We start from the raw sequence: 16252 nt of genomic DNA, 5'->3' as shown, positions 1-16252 counted from the left end.
GACCAGTTCTTTGGGAGGGTCCATCTCGACACTAGACGGCTCTCAACGAACAAAAATCATGCACTGAATCCTTTTTAGCCTTTTGATCATTGAGGCGTTGTGATTTAGGATCAAAGCCTTTGCCAATTTCATTCAATCCAAATTGTTTTTAATCCTTCATTGGAAAAAACTCTTTGAAACACTTGGAAATTAACATTTTAATATGTTGAATTGAGATAGACCAATGTTTTTTTTCAGGGCCGATACCTATTATTAGTAGTCAAGGAGATTATTATTATTATTATTATTATTATTATTATTATTATTATTATTATATTTTGAGCTGATATTCTTTTTCAGTAAAAGGGAAAAATATTGACTTAAAATCTTCAACTCTATTGAAATATCTTAAAACATATGTTTATTTAGTAACTTTTCAGATTTGCAAAAATGTTTCAAATTTTTTTAATTGATTTTTTTATCTTAAGACAACAAAATTCTAAGAAAGAGTTCAGGGAGCTCCCGGCCGGGGTCATTAGGATGTCTTAAGAAGTTAAATGAAAATTTATTTAAACAAATAAATATCATATAGCATAATTTTGTACAGTAAAAAAAAAATCCCAAATTTCTGAAATGTAAAATGTTAATCTTTGTGTTCCCGGGGTCAGCAGTACGGTAGAGGATTAGGGCCAGTGAAGAGAAAAAAGGTTGGCATGATTCTGACTTTATTCACAGAATTCTGATTTTAAAGTCAGAATTCTGACTTTCTGACTTCCCCCACAATCCATAGTTCTACGTCACAAAGTCAGAATTCTCACTTTAAAGACAGAATTCTGAGATTAAAATCTGAATTTTGAGATTCAAGTGAGAATTCTGAGATTAAAGTGAGACTTCTCACTTGAAAGTCAGAATTCTGAGATTAAAGAGATAAATTGAGAGTTTGCACTTTAAAGAAAGGATTCTGTTATTAAAATCAGAATTCTCATTTTCAAGTCAGAATTAAAGGTGTATTCCAGGATATTTTGTCCCTGCGTCTCTGTTTCTCGATCCCGTCAATCAATCTGCCGTAACGATGTCGTGCGTGCTCGTTAATAGCTGCGCATGCGCACTTCGAATGTTTGTAGCATGCAACCGATGAGCTTCGGATTCAGCCATTCGTCGTTGTAGCTCCACCCATCTCACCGCATACTTTGAAAATGGCTGACAGCCGCAAGAAGACATCCATCTATGAAGTGAGGCCGGCCGCAGGGACTGATGAAGATGAGGATGAGCCCGCACGTTCCCGGCATATGATAGGCGGACGAGAAGGAGAGCTGGTAGGATGGTCTTTTGCATGCGCAGTTTTTAGAAAGTGACAAACGGACGTTTGGCTTCTACTTTCCGAGAAGATCCTGGAGTACACCTTTAAAGTCAGAATTTTGAGAAGAAAGTGAGAATCTTGCTAACCCATTTTTTCTCTTCACTGGCCCTAATCCTCTTCCGTACAGCAGCATTTCTTATAAAGTTAACTGAAAATGTACAGTAAATAAATTGTTTCCATTAGTTTTAAATGGATGCTTCATCGCCACTCACATTTTTAAAGGGGAAGTCGACCCCCCCAAAAATGTCTTGACTATAATATGTTATATATAATATGTTCCATGCAGCCCCACTAGTCTAAACAGTTATTCTGGTTAATATTGTGTGAGTGGAACATGAGTTAAGCATCAAAATCCAGCAGTTTTTATCAATATCAGAAGGTGGCCCCCTGAGATGGATAAAAACGGCTGAATTTTGCTTAATAACTCATATTCCACAAATGTATTATTAATCAGAATGTCATGTTTAGACTGGTAAGGTCACATATAAAATATTATTGTCAAGACTTCCCCTTTAAAACAGGCCAATACAAATGCCGAATATCGGCGCCAATAATCGACCCCACCCATAATCGGTCTATTACCATTAGCAAGCAATTAGCAATTTTGTTCAAAGCAAACTGTCTTGATGGTAAGGTGAAAATTTTAAATTCAAGGCTATCTAAGTGTTCGAGCCCAGTCCCAGAGTAGAGAACATTTTACAGTAGTAAGCTTTTTTTTTTTTTTTGTTTATGCGCATTTAATGAGCCGTGTGAATTTGACAGAGCAAAAATTTTGCAATGACAAGAATCCCAACTGTGCATCTGTTGGCTTCCAGCCTGGAAGCTTAAGTGATGCCGACAAGACAAATCATGCATAAATTCCCGCGTGTGTGAAGAAGCCAAGAGTGAACATTACGAATGACCAGAAAATGCATGTGCCATACAACGTGACGTTCTGTAGTAAAGTTTGCCCATAAATCTCATCCATATCTGCATGCAGCAGCTTCTTTGTCTATCAAATGTGCCCGAAGATATAAATCACAGTACAAGCAGTCTCCTGCACAGTCAGCATCAACATCCTCCTGCTGTTAGGAATGAAAGAAAGATGACAAATTGGGAAGAAGTATGAAATAGAAGCTACTGTAGCAATCAGGTCAGACGAATGTGAAGCCAAACAGAATGAATCACAAATCACAGAGGGCTTTGTTTTTTTTGTTTTTTTTGAGTCTGACGCGGAAACACAAGCACCAGAGGAGTGTTTGTTTTACTTAATGAGCACGCCATCTGCTCGGTATTCACTAACACTGCAGCAGGTTGACTCGAAGAGGCGGAGCAGTCTGCTCCTTAGAGGTGAGAAAGGATTCTCCATTCACTGACGGCAAGATGCTCTCTTTCTGTCAACGCAGTGGATGAGATATTCTTAGCGAGATGATAGCGCGGCGCATCGGAATGGGGAACTGCACGACTTGAAGAGGGGCCACAGAGGCATGAAAGGAAGATCTTTGCACGGAATGCAGTCAAAGTGGGAAACTTTCAAATGTTTGTTAGTGATCTTGAAATCCATTTGGGGTATTGTTATTCTCATGCAAAGACGAAGGCCCTTTCTTTACACCCTGGATTCATTGACAATCGACCGTACACTCTCACAAATGACTGAAAGATGGCCAGGTAAAATCGGTTGTGTTTTTAGAATGTCAGAGGAAACCGCCCTTGATCCAGATGTCTTAGCCAACTATAGAGAGATATCCAATTAACTGTCCAATTATTCAGGAAAACTGTTGCAAAAAAAAAAAAAAAGTCTAACTTTTTAACACAAAAACTAGTAAAGTGATTAGTTACTTTTTTACAGAAGTAACTATAACTCTTTAATTTTCAAAAGTAACTTGAACAACACTGCTTATGGAGGACCAAAAATGCCAAAATAAAAAATAAATAAATAAATGAATAAGGAAAATAAAAACGGATATAAAAATATAATTCAAAAATGAAAAAATAATAATAAAAGGAAATAAAAACAACAAAATATATAGATAGACATGAATAAATAAATAAAATACAAATAAATTCCAAAAACGAGATTACAAAACTAAAAATAAAAATACATGTGGAAATAAATACAAAAATAAATATATAAATAGACAATCACAAATTACAGAAAAATCGGTCATGTTTTTGGAATGTCGGAGGAACGCGCCCTTGACCCAGATATCTTAGCCAACTAGATATCGTTATCCAATTTATTGTCCGATAATTTCGAGAAAACAGTTGCTGAAACAACAATCTGAGCCCAGATGTATAGTATAAAATAAACAGAGTTGTCAGTTACCTTGAAAAAGTTAACCAGTTACTTTACTGATTACTTTATTTAAGTAACTAAATTCGATTACAAATTACTTTAAAAATGAAAATGACACTCGGTTTTGCCACTTAATTGGAAGTGTTTTTAACTGTGAAGTTTAGGAATAAAGTTTGTTTTTATTAAAAGTAAAATGAAGACAGTATCTTTTTTAACTTATTCACTCCCAGCCATTTTTACTGAAGCAACCCCATTCGCTCCCGGCTGTTTTACTGGATTTTGACTGACTGACTTTGCAAGGCCCACAGAATATTGTGTTCTATTGCTATAAAAATTGGTATAAGAACTCGCCACCAAATTGACTTCCGTGCTCTCGTGTCTGTCCTTAGTCAGGTCCGCCTTTCTTGTATATAAGTAAAGTGTGCGGGAAGTCCTCTCCCACAGTCAGTCAGATTTTGGACCTTTGTCCACACACAAAGCCCTCCTCACTATTAGGCGCACCGTCGATTTTTGGGAAAATTCAAGACTTTAAAGTGCGCCTTATAGTCGTGAAAATATGGTATTCTACAGAGGGACAAGCCTTGTTTCTGGCAAAGTCTCTTCTAGCGTTAGAGCAATTGCAGCAAAATGTTTACAGCAACAGAGGATAAAGTTGAAACGGCATAATTTGAAGTTAAACCCCTCTAAAATTATTAGAACAGTACGTTCATTTGGCTTTTATTTCATGTTATTTAGAAAGAACTGAAAGAGGCTGCAGTAAAGGCCTGGGAAAGTATTTCAAATGAAGAATCTGGTGAAGTCAATGGGTGACAGGCTTGATGCAGTTATTGCAAGTAAGGATTATGCCACCATATATGAAATATTGTCCACTTAAAGTTAATTTAATCATGTCTGTTCCAACATTTTTGCTCACAAAAGTGGGTGAGTTCAAGCTACAATTCTCAACTTTTGACTCAAAATATCTTTTGATATGAAATCCAAATATCCCCATTATATAGAATTTGACCATGTTTTAAATTACTGCTGCACATCTGTCGTTGTAGTCACATATTTGGCACCCACCTCTTTAACCTCTAGCAGCCGTCCTGGGTACTGACTCTTGGCCCGCCGCGCTGCTGCCGGTGACTTGTGGTGTGTTATTGTGACGATGTTGGCCGGCGAAGGCGTGTGGGCCAGTTGCCTCTGAGAAGCCGGTGATGACGTTGGCGTGAGGTGTGGGAGGAGGGAGAAGCTACGGTTGCGACCAGACGATGACGAGCCCTATGGAATGATAATAAATAATAAATATTTCAGGATATATATAGGCCTATATAAATCAATATATGAATAACATATATACAGAGGTACCAAATCCAGGTCCAGAAAGTAAAAATCGTGCCACAGTTTGGCTTTAGCCTCAGGTGCTAGTTAGCTAGATAGCTAGCTAGCACCCATGGTGCTCGTTTATCTGCTAAGGAGCGAGCTAGCAAGCCAGTACTAGGAACTAAAGCCAAACTGTGGCAGGGTTTTTACTTTCTGGACCTGGATTTGCCACCCCTGCATATATAGTATCATTATTATATAAATCAATATATGAATAACATATGTACATAGGGGGCAAATCCAGGTCCAGAAAGTAAAAATCCTGCCACAGTTTGGCTTTAGCCTCAGGTGCTAGTTAGCTTGCTCCATAGCTAGCTCCCATTGTGCTTGTTTACCTGCTAGGGAGCTAGCTAGCTAGCTAGCACCCATGGTGCTCATTTACCTGCTAAGGAGTGAGCTAGCTAGCTAGCCAGCACCCACTGTGCTTGTTTACCTGCTAGGGAACTAGCTACCTAGCTAGCACTTAGAAGCTAAAGCCAAACTGTGGCAGGGTTTTTACTTTCTGGACCTGGATTTGCCACCTCTGCATATATAGTATCATTATTATATATAAAATGTAAAAATGTAAGGTTATTGTGCTTTCAGATGAAATTTCAGTTATCCTCACAGGTCTGCCTTTCTTTCTGAATAGTGGACAGGGAAACCAGAGATGATTTGCCCCGAGATAACAGAGGTCTGGTGAAAACAAAATAGACCAAACTTTCACAACAGAGCACTGCCCACTGAAAGGCAAACAACCAGCTGAGGTCATCCTACTTTCTCTGTAGTAACTAAAAAGCACGTTACTTCGCCGCGGTCATCAGATGCATCCAATTTCTGAAGAGTGAGATTTATATTACATAGGTCCCTTGTGATGTTTTGGGGCAGGACTTAATCAGCTTACAGGAGAGAACAGTGTTGCATTGTGCAAAGACAAGCCATGAGCAAGCAGAGAAGGAACAGCATTAAGAATTGAGGTTTTGTCCTCTATAACTGGAACAGAGCCCCGAGCATTTCATTAACTGCAAAGAACTTATTGAACCCAAAAATATGTCTGGACAAGAAGGGGAGAGGGAAATGACTCAAATAAATAGGTAATACTGATTTTTAAATCCCCACACATTACCTTATTTATGATTATTTATTTATTTGATACTTTATTGCCCTTGTTCGTGTGTGCCTTTATTGTGAGCGTTGTTCATGTTGTACACGATTTGGCCACTTAGGGGCCGTGTGGTTCAGATACACTCTTGTAGTAAGTCAGCCACATTAAAGAGTAGAAGAAAAAAGTTCAAATTAATTCATGTCAATACAAGCCTGTGAGTAATGCTAAGATATTTCTCTGTATACATTCCTGCAGCATTTTGTATAAATAGCTGTTCTTTTGAGTGCCGCGAGTAGTGCGCTAATTAGCGTTAGCGAGTCGATGGCGCTTTTCCATTGTGCATAAGATAGCATTGAGATAGCTACGTTCAGAAAACAAGCTAAACAAAGTTCATTTAAGTGTGCACTGTGTGTAATTGTCTACATTTTGTGTGTTTAGTTTTACAGTTAACCTTAACTGGAGTGAAGCAGCGACTGAAGCAGAAATCATTTTGAATCAAAAATTGATTTTGAATCGCATCGCATAGCCAAAAATCAGAATTGAATCCAGTGGTGAGACCGTCAAAGATTCCCACCCCTATGCATTCATTATTTTGTCATACTTTGACAAATAAGCATACAAAGCAAAGAAACTATAGTAGTATGGTTTTGTTCTGGGGCTGCTTTGCTCCTCAAGCACTGGTTATCTGTGAAGGGTTCAATGAAATCTCAAGACTATCAAAGCATTGTGGAGAAAATGTGTGGTTGAGGGTTAGAAAGCTTGATCTCAAGCACGGGCCCTCCACCCAAAACATACTAAAAGGAAAAAAAACTAAAAATATCAAAGAATGGCTAGAAACAAATCTGACAACCATGAAAAGAGATAAATAAATGTCTTTGTGCAAGACATTCTTTGTTAGTGTTACCATTTATTTGGATCTGGGAAAACAATTCCAATACTGTCACTTCCTATCTTGCTGGTTCTTTGCTTTCACTCAGCAGTAGGCAGATATGGCCCTGCAGCGTGGGCGTAAGGTCCAACGGTCAGATGCTGATCTGTCACATTTTACACCACAGGATACATTCATTACCTCCACATTAGATCCTCTGTGAGCACATACTTTTACCTTTCCAATGTCCACTATAGCTTTTGTGTGGGGGTAAGAAAACTGCTAACCAGACAATATAAATGACTTGTTTTGTCATATTTTATTAAAGAATGCCACTGTAGTTTAACTGACTACATTTTCAAAAAAAAAGGTGTAACAAAGAAGGCAAAGAAATCCTGTTTGCTTTATGCCATCAGACTGACTCTTCCTACACTTCCTGTTAGTCCGCTTTGCTTCTGTGCCGACCTGAGTTTTCGTGTGCGGGGAGCTCCGCAATCAGCTAATAAACTGTGGGTGCAAAGTGGCACAAAGAACAGGGCCAAATGTTCTGAGGAGAAAGATTATATTCAGCTAGACAACCTGACTGCTCTTGCATTTGTATCAAATAAGAGGTGAGGGGAAAAATTTAAGCTCTGGCTCCTGCAAATGTTACAATAAATAAGACACATTCAACACATGCAGGTAGGTGTGTTGCTCCTGGAAATGTTTGGAGCAGTGAAACACATGAAATAAATGAGGTCCTCAAAACCTGGAGACCACAAACATTTGTCACTTCACTGCTACATTTAACAGCTGCGTTGCAGTTTTCGTTCAAATCAATTAGCTAATGGAGTGAGATACTTGGATAATCCATTTAATCGGTGCTGTTTGAAAACAACAGTGCAGCTGAGGCTGCTAGCTAGCTAGCATGGCTAAACGCTGTCCTGTCTTAAGTCACACATTTTCACCTCCGCCTCCAATACATTATACTTCTGAGTCTGACACACACGTTTGTCACTATAAAACAGGGTCACCGACCGTTCCTGTCAAAAGTGCCATTTTAGGCCAAATAAAGAACCAAAAATCTGTCTGGAGCTATATGTACTGAGGGCATAAAAGGTCATTACAGATGCACCATAACAAAAATATGCAGCATCCAATAAGTAATTCCTTTTCTTCTACTTGTGAATATAGTTTTGGCAATTTTTCAGACTTTTCATAAATTTTTTGATTTTTCTGCTGCTCTGTCAATTTAAAAAAATATATTTTTGGCACTTTAATGGGCATGTTATGGTAATTTTCTGCATTTCTTCCTTTTTTAGACATTTTATGGCTATTTTTTTTACACTTTGTTCTGCTTTTTTTGCTATCAGTTTTCTGACATTTTGGGCAATTTTGTGGACATTTTATTGTAATTTTCAGAAAATCATCTTTTGTTTTGGGATATTTTATAACTACTCTAAATGCTTTATTTTCTGTCTTTAAAAAAAAATTCTGACTTTTGCCAATTGTGAAGACATTTTATGGTAATTTTGGGGATTTCTTCTTTTGTTTTTGGACATTTTATGATTACTTCCTGAACGTTTTCTTTTCTGGATTTTTTACTCAATTCTCTGATATTTGGGCAAATTTTATGGTCATTTTATGGTCATTTTCTGCTTTTCCTTTTCCTTTTAAGACATTGGACGGTCACTTTTTGGATATTTTTTGGTAATTTAAAAAACGTTTTCATATAGCTTTCATCTCTTTTTCTGACAATTAAAAAATTTGGACTCTTTACATTTTTTTAACTAATATCTAATAAAAAAATAAAAATAAGAACCAGTTGGAGCCACAGGAGAGGGACTAAAGAGCAACATGTGGCTCCAGACCCCTGTTATAGCAAACAATGCTAACCGCTAAGCCAATCTAAAATAAGAAGTATAAGTGTTTACGACGTGGTACAGCCCTAGTAGAAATATGCCTGGAACCACTTTACAGTAAAGACGAGTCAACTATAAAAAGCAATTAAGACGGAAATTAGTATGTGTCTAGAAAGAGTATTTTAGTTAACGAAAACTAACGAAAAATTCAAACGAAATAAAAAGAAAAAGAAAATGCTTTTCAAAAAACCCAAACTAACATTTTATGTTTACAAAACTAACTAAAACTAACTATAATTATATCAAAAATGCCCTTCGTTTTAGTCTTTGGTAATTAATTTAATGCATGAGCCTTTGGGGATGATTTTAAATGTGATTTTAAGTATATTTATTTAACCGGAATAAGGACGTTTGAAAGTGTCACACAGAAGTGATGTCATTTAGCAGCAGCCAATAGAAAAGCACCTTCAGATACAACGCTACATAAGAAATGTGTTACTTTTCTAATTTTCCCATGGTGTTTATTAAATATTGCGCACAAGCAGAGGTGGCAAATCCAGGTCCAGAAAGTAAAAACCCTGTCACAGTTTGGCTTTAACCCCAGGTAGCTAGCTAGCTCCCTGGCTAGCTCCCATGGTGCTAGTTAACCCTACTAGAGCGATAGCTAGCTAGCTAGCATCAATAGCTCAAGCCACACTGTGGCAAGGTTTTCAGGACCTGGATTTGCCACCTCTACGCACAAAACAAAAATTAATACTGAAACTAACTAAAACTAAGTAGAACCACCCTGAAAACGAATTAGAACTAACTACATTTAAAAAAACAAAAACTTAAAACTAAATAAAAACTAACTAAAATGAAAAAATCCAAAACTATAATAACCCTGGTGTCTAATATACACAGTACACACATGCATCAATATTTTCTGGAAGGTCAAGAATATAGTACGGTATGTTAAATATTTCTGATATCAATATTGTCATTTATAGTTTTAATTTAGAGTTTTGAGATCTCCACAACAAGCTGTATATATTTTCTGTGTGTTTTTAAAAAAAAATCAATTTAGCTACCTATCTACTAGTAACTCATTTAGAAATACGTCCACTATATATTGTTTCTTTAGTTTAGTTTATATCATGATACATAGTTACTGTGGGGTGAATTAAATTTATACCGCAACCACCACTCAGTCCACGTAACCAGAGCAGCCGTCAACAACCAGGAAAAAGTCCACGTGTGCCGACAGCAAGACAGAAGCACATTTTGATTTGTTTTCCCGACTACTTCAATCCCATCTTTTCGATTTATTTCCTCTTCAACGTTCACCTTTGTCATGCCAGCAGCTGTCTGGCGTGGGGAACAAGAGCTGAACAATGACGCTTAATAAGCACATGGCAGGTACATGCTGTCACAGAGGAGTACATCTCCACTATGAAGCACTGCACATCTTTAATAAGATGGCCGTGTGTGTTTATTAGTGACTCACCAGCACGTCTTGTCCTCCCCCTGATTCTTCTGCACTCAGGTGTTCATCTGAGCCCTTCAACTTCCTTACCTAGTAGCCACACAGACATTGGTTTCAGAAAGTATAACATAGAAAATGAATTCAAGTCATATCCATTATTGTAAAGTTGTATTCATATTAGGGGTGTCAAAATTAGTGTGTTAATTTTGAGGTAATTTAAAGTTCCTTTGATGCCACTTTTTTTTTAACGCGCGATTAATGACTGCCTGTACGAGGAATTCCAGTCGCAAGGCAGCAGACACGTCTACGTAAACATTTAGCAGTAAAAAAATGTAATAATAATGCAAGAATTGTGAAGAATTTTACAAGTTACTTCATGTTAAAGATTAGATAGCTCTTAATATGAAAAGAGAAATGCACTGAGCTGTCACCAACGTCTTACAAATGCAATTATGCCATCTAGTGGCAGAAAATGACCTCAACACAAATCAATATCACAAACTTTTTATAGTACACTACAACTTTTTTTTATTTCCTCAATTTTATGATTTATTATGAAATTACTGTATCAATGACTACAATATGCAGCCATATTTATATTAGTTTAACATTTTTCCACTTTTATGTCAACATTTTATGTCAACATTTTATGTCAACATTTTATGTTGTACATTTACAACAGATATAAAATGTGCGATTAATTATGAGTTAACTTTTGAAGTCATGCAATTAACCACGATTAAAAAATTTGTTTTAACTTAGAACAGCTATAAGAACAGATATAAAATTTGCGAATAATCGTAACTTTTGAAGTCATGCGATTAATTAAAAATTGTAATCGCCGGACACCCTAATTCAGATTAATATCCTAGATTATGGGATTTCTCAACCCACTAAATTAACACATGTAAGCACACATTTATTGACATTTGGCAATATTCAAGGTATAGAAAAGGAACTTGAAAAAATAATGGCATATTAAATCGCAATCACAAAATTGAGGTGGGGTTAAAAACAATTGCAATTTCACTAAGCATCCCGGTAATGCAAAAGCTAAATATTCTTGAGTTGTATGTGGCATATAAGTATATTTCAGAATAAATGCTGTTATGGAATTGTCATGTCTATTGACGTCTGCAACAAAACAACAACCTTTCCTCAGACTTGATGTGGTGATGGAGGACAGGCCAAGGTGAACACAACATCAAATTGATGGCGCCTGGCTCACATCAGAGAACGCCGCTTGTTTATGTTCCTTTTTAGTTAGAGAGTCATGCAGCTCTCTTCATTAGGAGGCATTATTGTTATGATTGAAAGTAAAAAGTACTGCAATTGTTGTTCATATTCATCAAAGTGCTGTTTCTGTTTTCACAATTGCTGTTTTTTTTGTTTTTGTTTTGAGATGTGTGACATTCAACTCTATTTACCACAAAATGAGTCCAAGCAAAGAGGCGGTGCCCTGTTATGGGGGTTTGGGATTAAAAATATAATCTCATTTTCATTTCATCCTACTGTACAATTCCGTTTTGGACAATGTGATATTAATACTTATGAAGGCAGATCACATTTTTACCTTGAGCCTGAGCTATAGGCTTTATTTATTTATTTATTTATTTTTTTTAATTTTTTATAAATAAATAGAGGAGAGGGGAAAATACAGATGACCTGATAACAATAAAAACAGTAATGGAAAAACGTAGTCCCGGCTTTCTTCACATACATACGTGGTATACAGGGACGGTGCAACAATTAATCAATAACTAATCGAGTATTATTTTTGACAATCGATTAATGGTTTGATTTAAAAATATCCAAATCCTTCACTGACAATTTGAAATAATGTCTTGTTTATGAATAAAATAATAAATCTTTTTTTTTTTATTTGATCACCAACATAATTAATCTGATTAATCCAATCATCCATCCATTTTGCAAACTGCTTATCCTCACAATCATTAACTCATTCACTCCCAGCCATTTTCACTGAAGCAACCCCCTTCGCTCTCGGCTGTTTTACTGGATCTTGACTGATTTTGCAAGGCCCACAGAATATTGTGTTCTATTGCTATAAAAACATGGAACGTACCAAAAGAAAGATTAAAGTCTATTCTTTCATAAGGAAAAAAATGTATATTTCTATATGTTGTCTTTTTGCAGCAATTAGTATTATGGCTAAGTTTCATCATTATTCACAAACCTGTTTAAAACACTGGAGAAAAGAGCTTGTTGCAACGTGGCCCTGGTTGATCTCTTATACTCTGCTGCCACCTGCTGGCCGTTTTTGTAATAACTACCATTGCTCTATGCATACTCTTCAGTTCAGAGGCTGCATCAAATGCTCTATCATAAAAAAAAAAACACGTAAAAAAAATGTCTTTGGGAGCATGGTAATATTTAAAATCGTATTTATGCGTTTTTGGGAGCAAATGAGCTCAAATAAGTGCACGTCGCCTTAGTATAGTCTTGTTTTAACTTCACATGCAGAATGTTGAGCACTAAAAACTATCTGTATCTTATTTTATTTATTTATATTTTTTACCTTGGCACTGCAGTCAGAATGTCGCCTGGCACACGCTTGGAGCTGGCTAACCCAATACTGCTGCTCTTTGGCATCAGATGCTGGAAAGATACAAAAAAAAGAATAATCAAAAGTTAATTTACAGGCTCTCTTCCTATCCATGCAATAAACTCTTACAGGAGTTCACAGTCGGGTCGATATGTAGTTAAAAGAGTCTTCATGTCTACTGAGGGATGCCATTCGTTTTCTTTTATACAGTCCAATTGCACAGATGAATTTGAGTAAGGTTGGAACAAGTCTCGCCATCTACAGATCGCTTTTTCCTTAAGCAAATTAGTTGAATAAGAATATCACATTACTGTCTTACTCTTAACATTGAATCCCTAAAATGCAGGAGTGGCATTTATTTGCAAGGTCCCCGCATTGAGACCACCAAATAGATCATACGTTGTCATCTTTGAAACAACATACATAGTTTGAGGTACTTTCAAAGTATCCAGGTGCTAAACAATCATCCAATGTTTTTACAAAGCACAATTTTTCTTACTAGGCTCTCATGAGAAGAGGCTGCTTGAGTGCAACCTTGCAGAAAATAAACAGTAGAGTCTGCCGCAGAGGTGTCAATCAGATCCAAACTGCTGCACCTGACTCCTTGGCTGTTTGTTGTTCTTCACTTGGGAACTCGAGCCACAGCAAACTAACTTTGACAGGACGTCCCTCATCTCACATTGAGAGATAGCAAACTCAGCTACAGAACTGAAAATGACACTTCACTGCAACATTTCAAATAAAAATGTCAACAATTTCCGGACGATTAATCGGCTGATATTAGTTATTTTGGAAACAGCAACAACAACAACAAAAGAGACCAATTTTACGTAGTTTTGCCTGTTGGACTCGTTAAGGGACCAAAAAATATGATATTCTATTCATTATATATGTTTTGCAATTTATTTGCGAATTAATCGGTTTTCTGAATTTTATCCTGCCATGTCGGAATCAACAACAGCCTAAAAAAAATCCATATTGGTCAGGGCCCTGAAAAGAACTGCTGTCACTATCAAATATTTTTAGAATGGATTAATCGACTAATGTGATTCATTTTAATTTTGCATTAAAGTGTATTTATTATTATAAATTATTATTTTATTGATTATTTTAATTATAAATTATTTATTGTACTATATTAACGGTTCGGTCATTGTTTCCCAAAGTAAAAACAGATGTTTGCAAATGTCTTATGTTGATTAAACACAGCAGATAACCAGTCTTCTTTCATGAAGGACTACAGAAATCAGTGAACAATTACTGTTCACATGCTGAAATCATAAGATTTGGACAATTTTAAACGAAGACTCGATTAATAAAATAGTTGCCGATTAATTTGATAATGGATTACTTGTCAATTAATTGATACATTTTGACAACTCTAATTCAAATTTAAATGATTAGACATTCACAATGCTACCATGGAGATTCTCATTAGATGCACTTTACAAACAAAGGAGCAGAATTATCAGATTTGAATATGCAAATAAGGTGAACTTGATTTCATATGCTAATCACTAGTTTATTTACATGTGAAAGACACTCGTAAACATGTTGTACAGCATTTTGACCAACTAATTGTGGAATGAAGAAACCCTCACCAAGAACTACAACAAACGAAATCTGTCAGTTCAAATTTGTATATAAAAATGTGTTTCGTATATTTTCTTCACGTGTTTGAAGTGGTTTAAGGGGGTTGTTTTTGTGCATGGCGAATTCAGCGTGCGCTTGTCACTTCGATAACTACCGCACTCGTCCAAACGCATACAAAGGGCCACTTGGAGCAGGGAAGAAGCACAGAAACTGACACGCTAAGAAATCTCTTGACAAATGCAAATAAAATCTCACTTTCCACCAGTCGCCCCAGGAATCTCTTCCTCAAAAAGAGCCAATTTCAAGGTAGGAGTCAGTATCTTCATCATCTATTCATCTTGGCGGAGCGCACAAGCCTAGCTGGGATTTTTAAGATAATCGCAGTGTCCCTTTCCCGATGTGCACCTGTTCACAATTTGCTTGCTCGAGGCGAAGAACACATCATGCTGGCTCAGACATTGGGATGGGAATTTAGAACGATAGCTGTGCCATTGTTACATTAAAGTTAAATTTTTAATGAGACAAGCGTAGAGCTGTTCTACAGAAGACATCAAGGTACTTCTCTTCTGTTAATCATTGTCTAGTTACAGTTTTATTACAATGTTGTGAATCAAATGGACACCATCCATAAAACCTTAAATAAACGTTAGGCAATGTTGGCAGAACATTTTAACATTCGTAACTGGCATAGCCTACATCTATTTCCACTTTAATATAAGAACAAAACAACTTTTTGGTGGCAGGAAGTCGATCTAAACCTACGCCTGCAAGACCAGGTCTAAGGCTTGGCGCTGGTAGGCTAGCTAACATCTTAGTGAATTTGATTTTATCACTCAAAAGAACGGCTATTCATACAAAACACACAGGAATGTACACAGACAAGGATGTTAACATTATTTGGCGGCATATGCTCTTCCTACACTGCAAAAAAAACAACTTTTATTGGCATAACTTGATCGTGACTTTTTCCTTCTACTCTCTAATGTGGCTACAACCTAACAGTGTATCAAAACCATACTGCCCCTAAGTGGCCAAATTGGGTACAACATGAACAGCGCTCCCAATAAAGGCACACACAAACAAGGGCAAGACAGTATCAAATAATTTAAATAAAATTTATTTTGGGACATTTAAAATCGATTCTGAATCATACTAAATTAAAACTGTGATTCTTCTCAGAATAGATTTTTTGTCACACCCCTATAATTTACGTTCAAACATACTCACAAATACATTCGAACATACTCGCTAGGACGTTTAAAAGTACGTGTAGGCTAAATGCTACAAACAGCATATTTACCCATAATGCCACGGGACATTACTTGTGCATGCACGAGTGGAGAAAAGTAGCTTAGCCTTTGTAGCATTTAGCCAACAAGCATTAAATGTGTATTTAAATATGTTTGAACATAAACGCATCAATATGTTCGAACGTACCGGCCAGTCAAAAATGTTTACTCCACATTGGCAGTTCCACACTTCCAGTAAGCTCTCACCATGTGTATCATCTCATTCACGGACTGTAGCAAAGTGACAAATTGATTAATTTAGCACCCGAGCATCCACACAGAATTGAATCAAAGCTGCCCTCTAAGAAGCAAGATTGTCCACGTTTGATATTAAAATTGTCTATTTTCAACCTTAGTTACGAAGCCCGACAAACCCTCAGGCTGTTGGAGACCATTCATGGATATAATTACACGTTCTTACATTCAAAGTGAAATGTAGTAGAATGGCGGTCAATTGTTGAAACCACCAAGGGAGACAGTGTATGTATCCTCTTACAACGGAACAAGTGATAAGAAAAGCACGTTAAAGAAAATAAAAAAAAGATTCAAATAGGCAGCAACTAAAGCAGT

General features: G+C 36.6%; 1 protein-coding gene across 1 annotated transcript in view; it reads right to left on the bottom strand.

Annotated features, from left to right (window-relative positions):
• Positions 1 to 16252, bottom strand: part of osbpl10a (oxysterol binding protein-like 10a) — a 46560-nt gene that overhangs the window by 17956 nt on the left and 12352 nt on the right. Inside the window, exons 3-5 of the mRNA XM_086063006.1 lie at positions 12774 to 12853; positions 10256 to 10324; positions 4677 to 4874 (exon numbers count right to left, since the gene is read on the bottom strand). Of these exons, the coding sequence (XP_085919132.1) occupies positions 4677 to 4874; positions 10256 to 10324; positions 12774 to 12853 (347 nt within the window). The remainder of the gene's footprint in view (positions 1 to 4676; positions 4875 to 10255; positions 10325 to 12773; positions 12854 to 16252) is intronic.

This window comes from Leptonotus elevatus, chromosome 19 (assembly GCF_054856555.1).
Source record: "Leptonotus elevatus isolate MCC_2025b chromosome 19, RoL_Lele_1.0, whole genome shotgun sequence".
NCBI classification, from domain to species: domain Eukaryota; kingdom Metazoa; phylum Chordata; class Actinopteri; order Syngnathiformes; family Syngnathidae; genus Leptonotus; species Leptonotus elevatus.
Note: the sequence above shows the minus strand (reverse complement) of the source record. Positions and strands in the feature narration are given on the sequence as shown.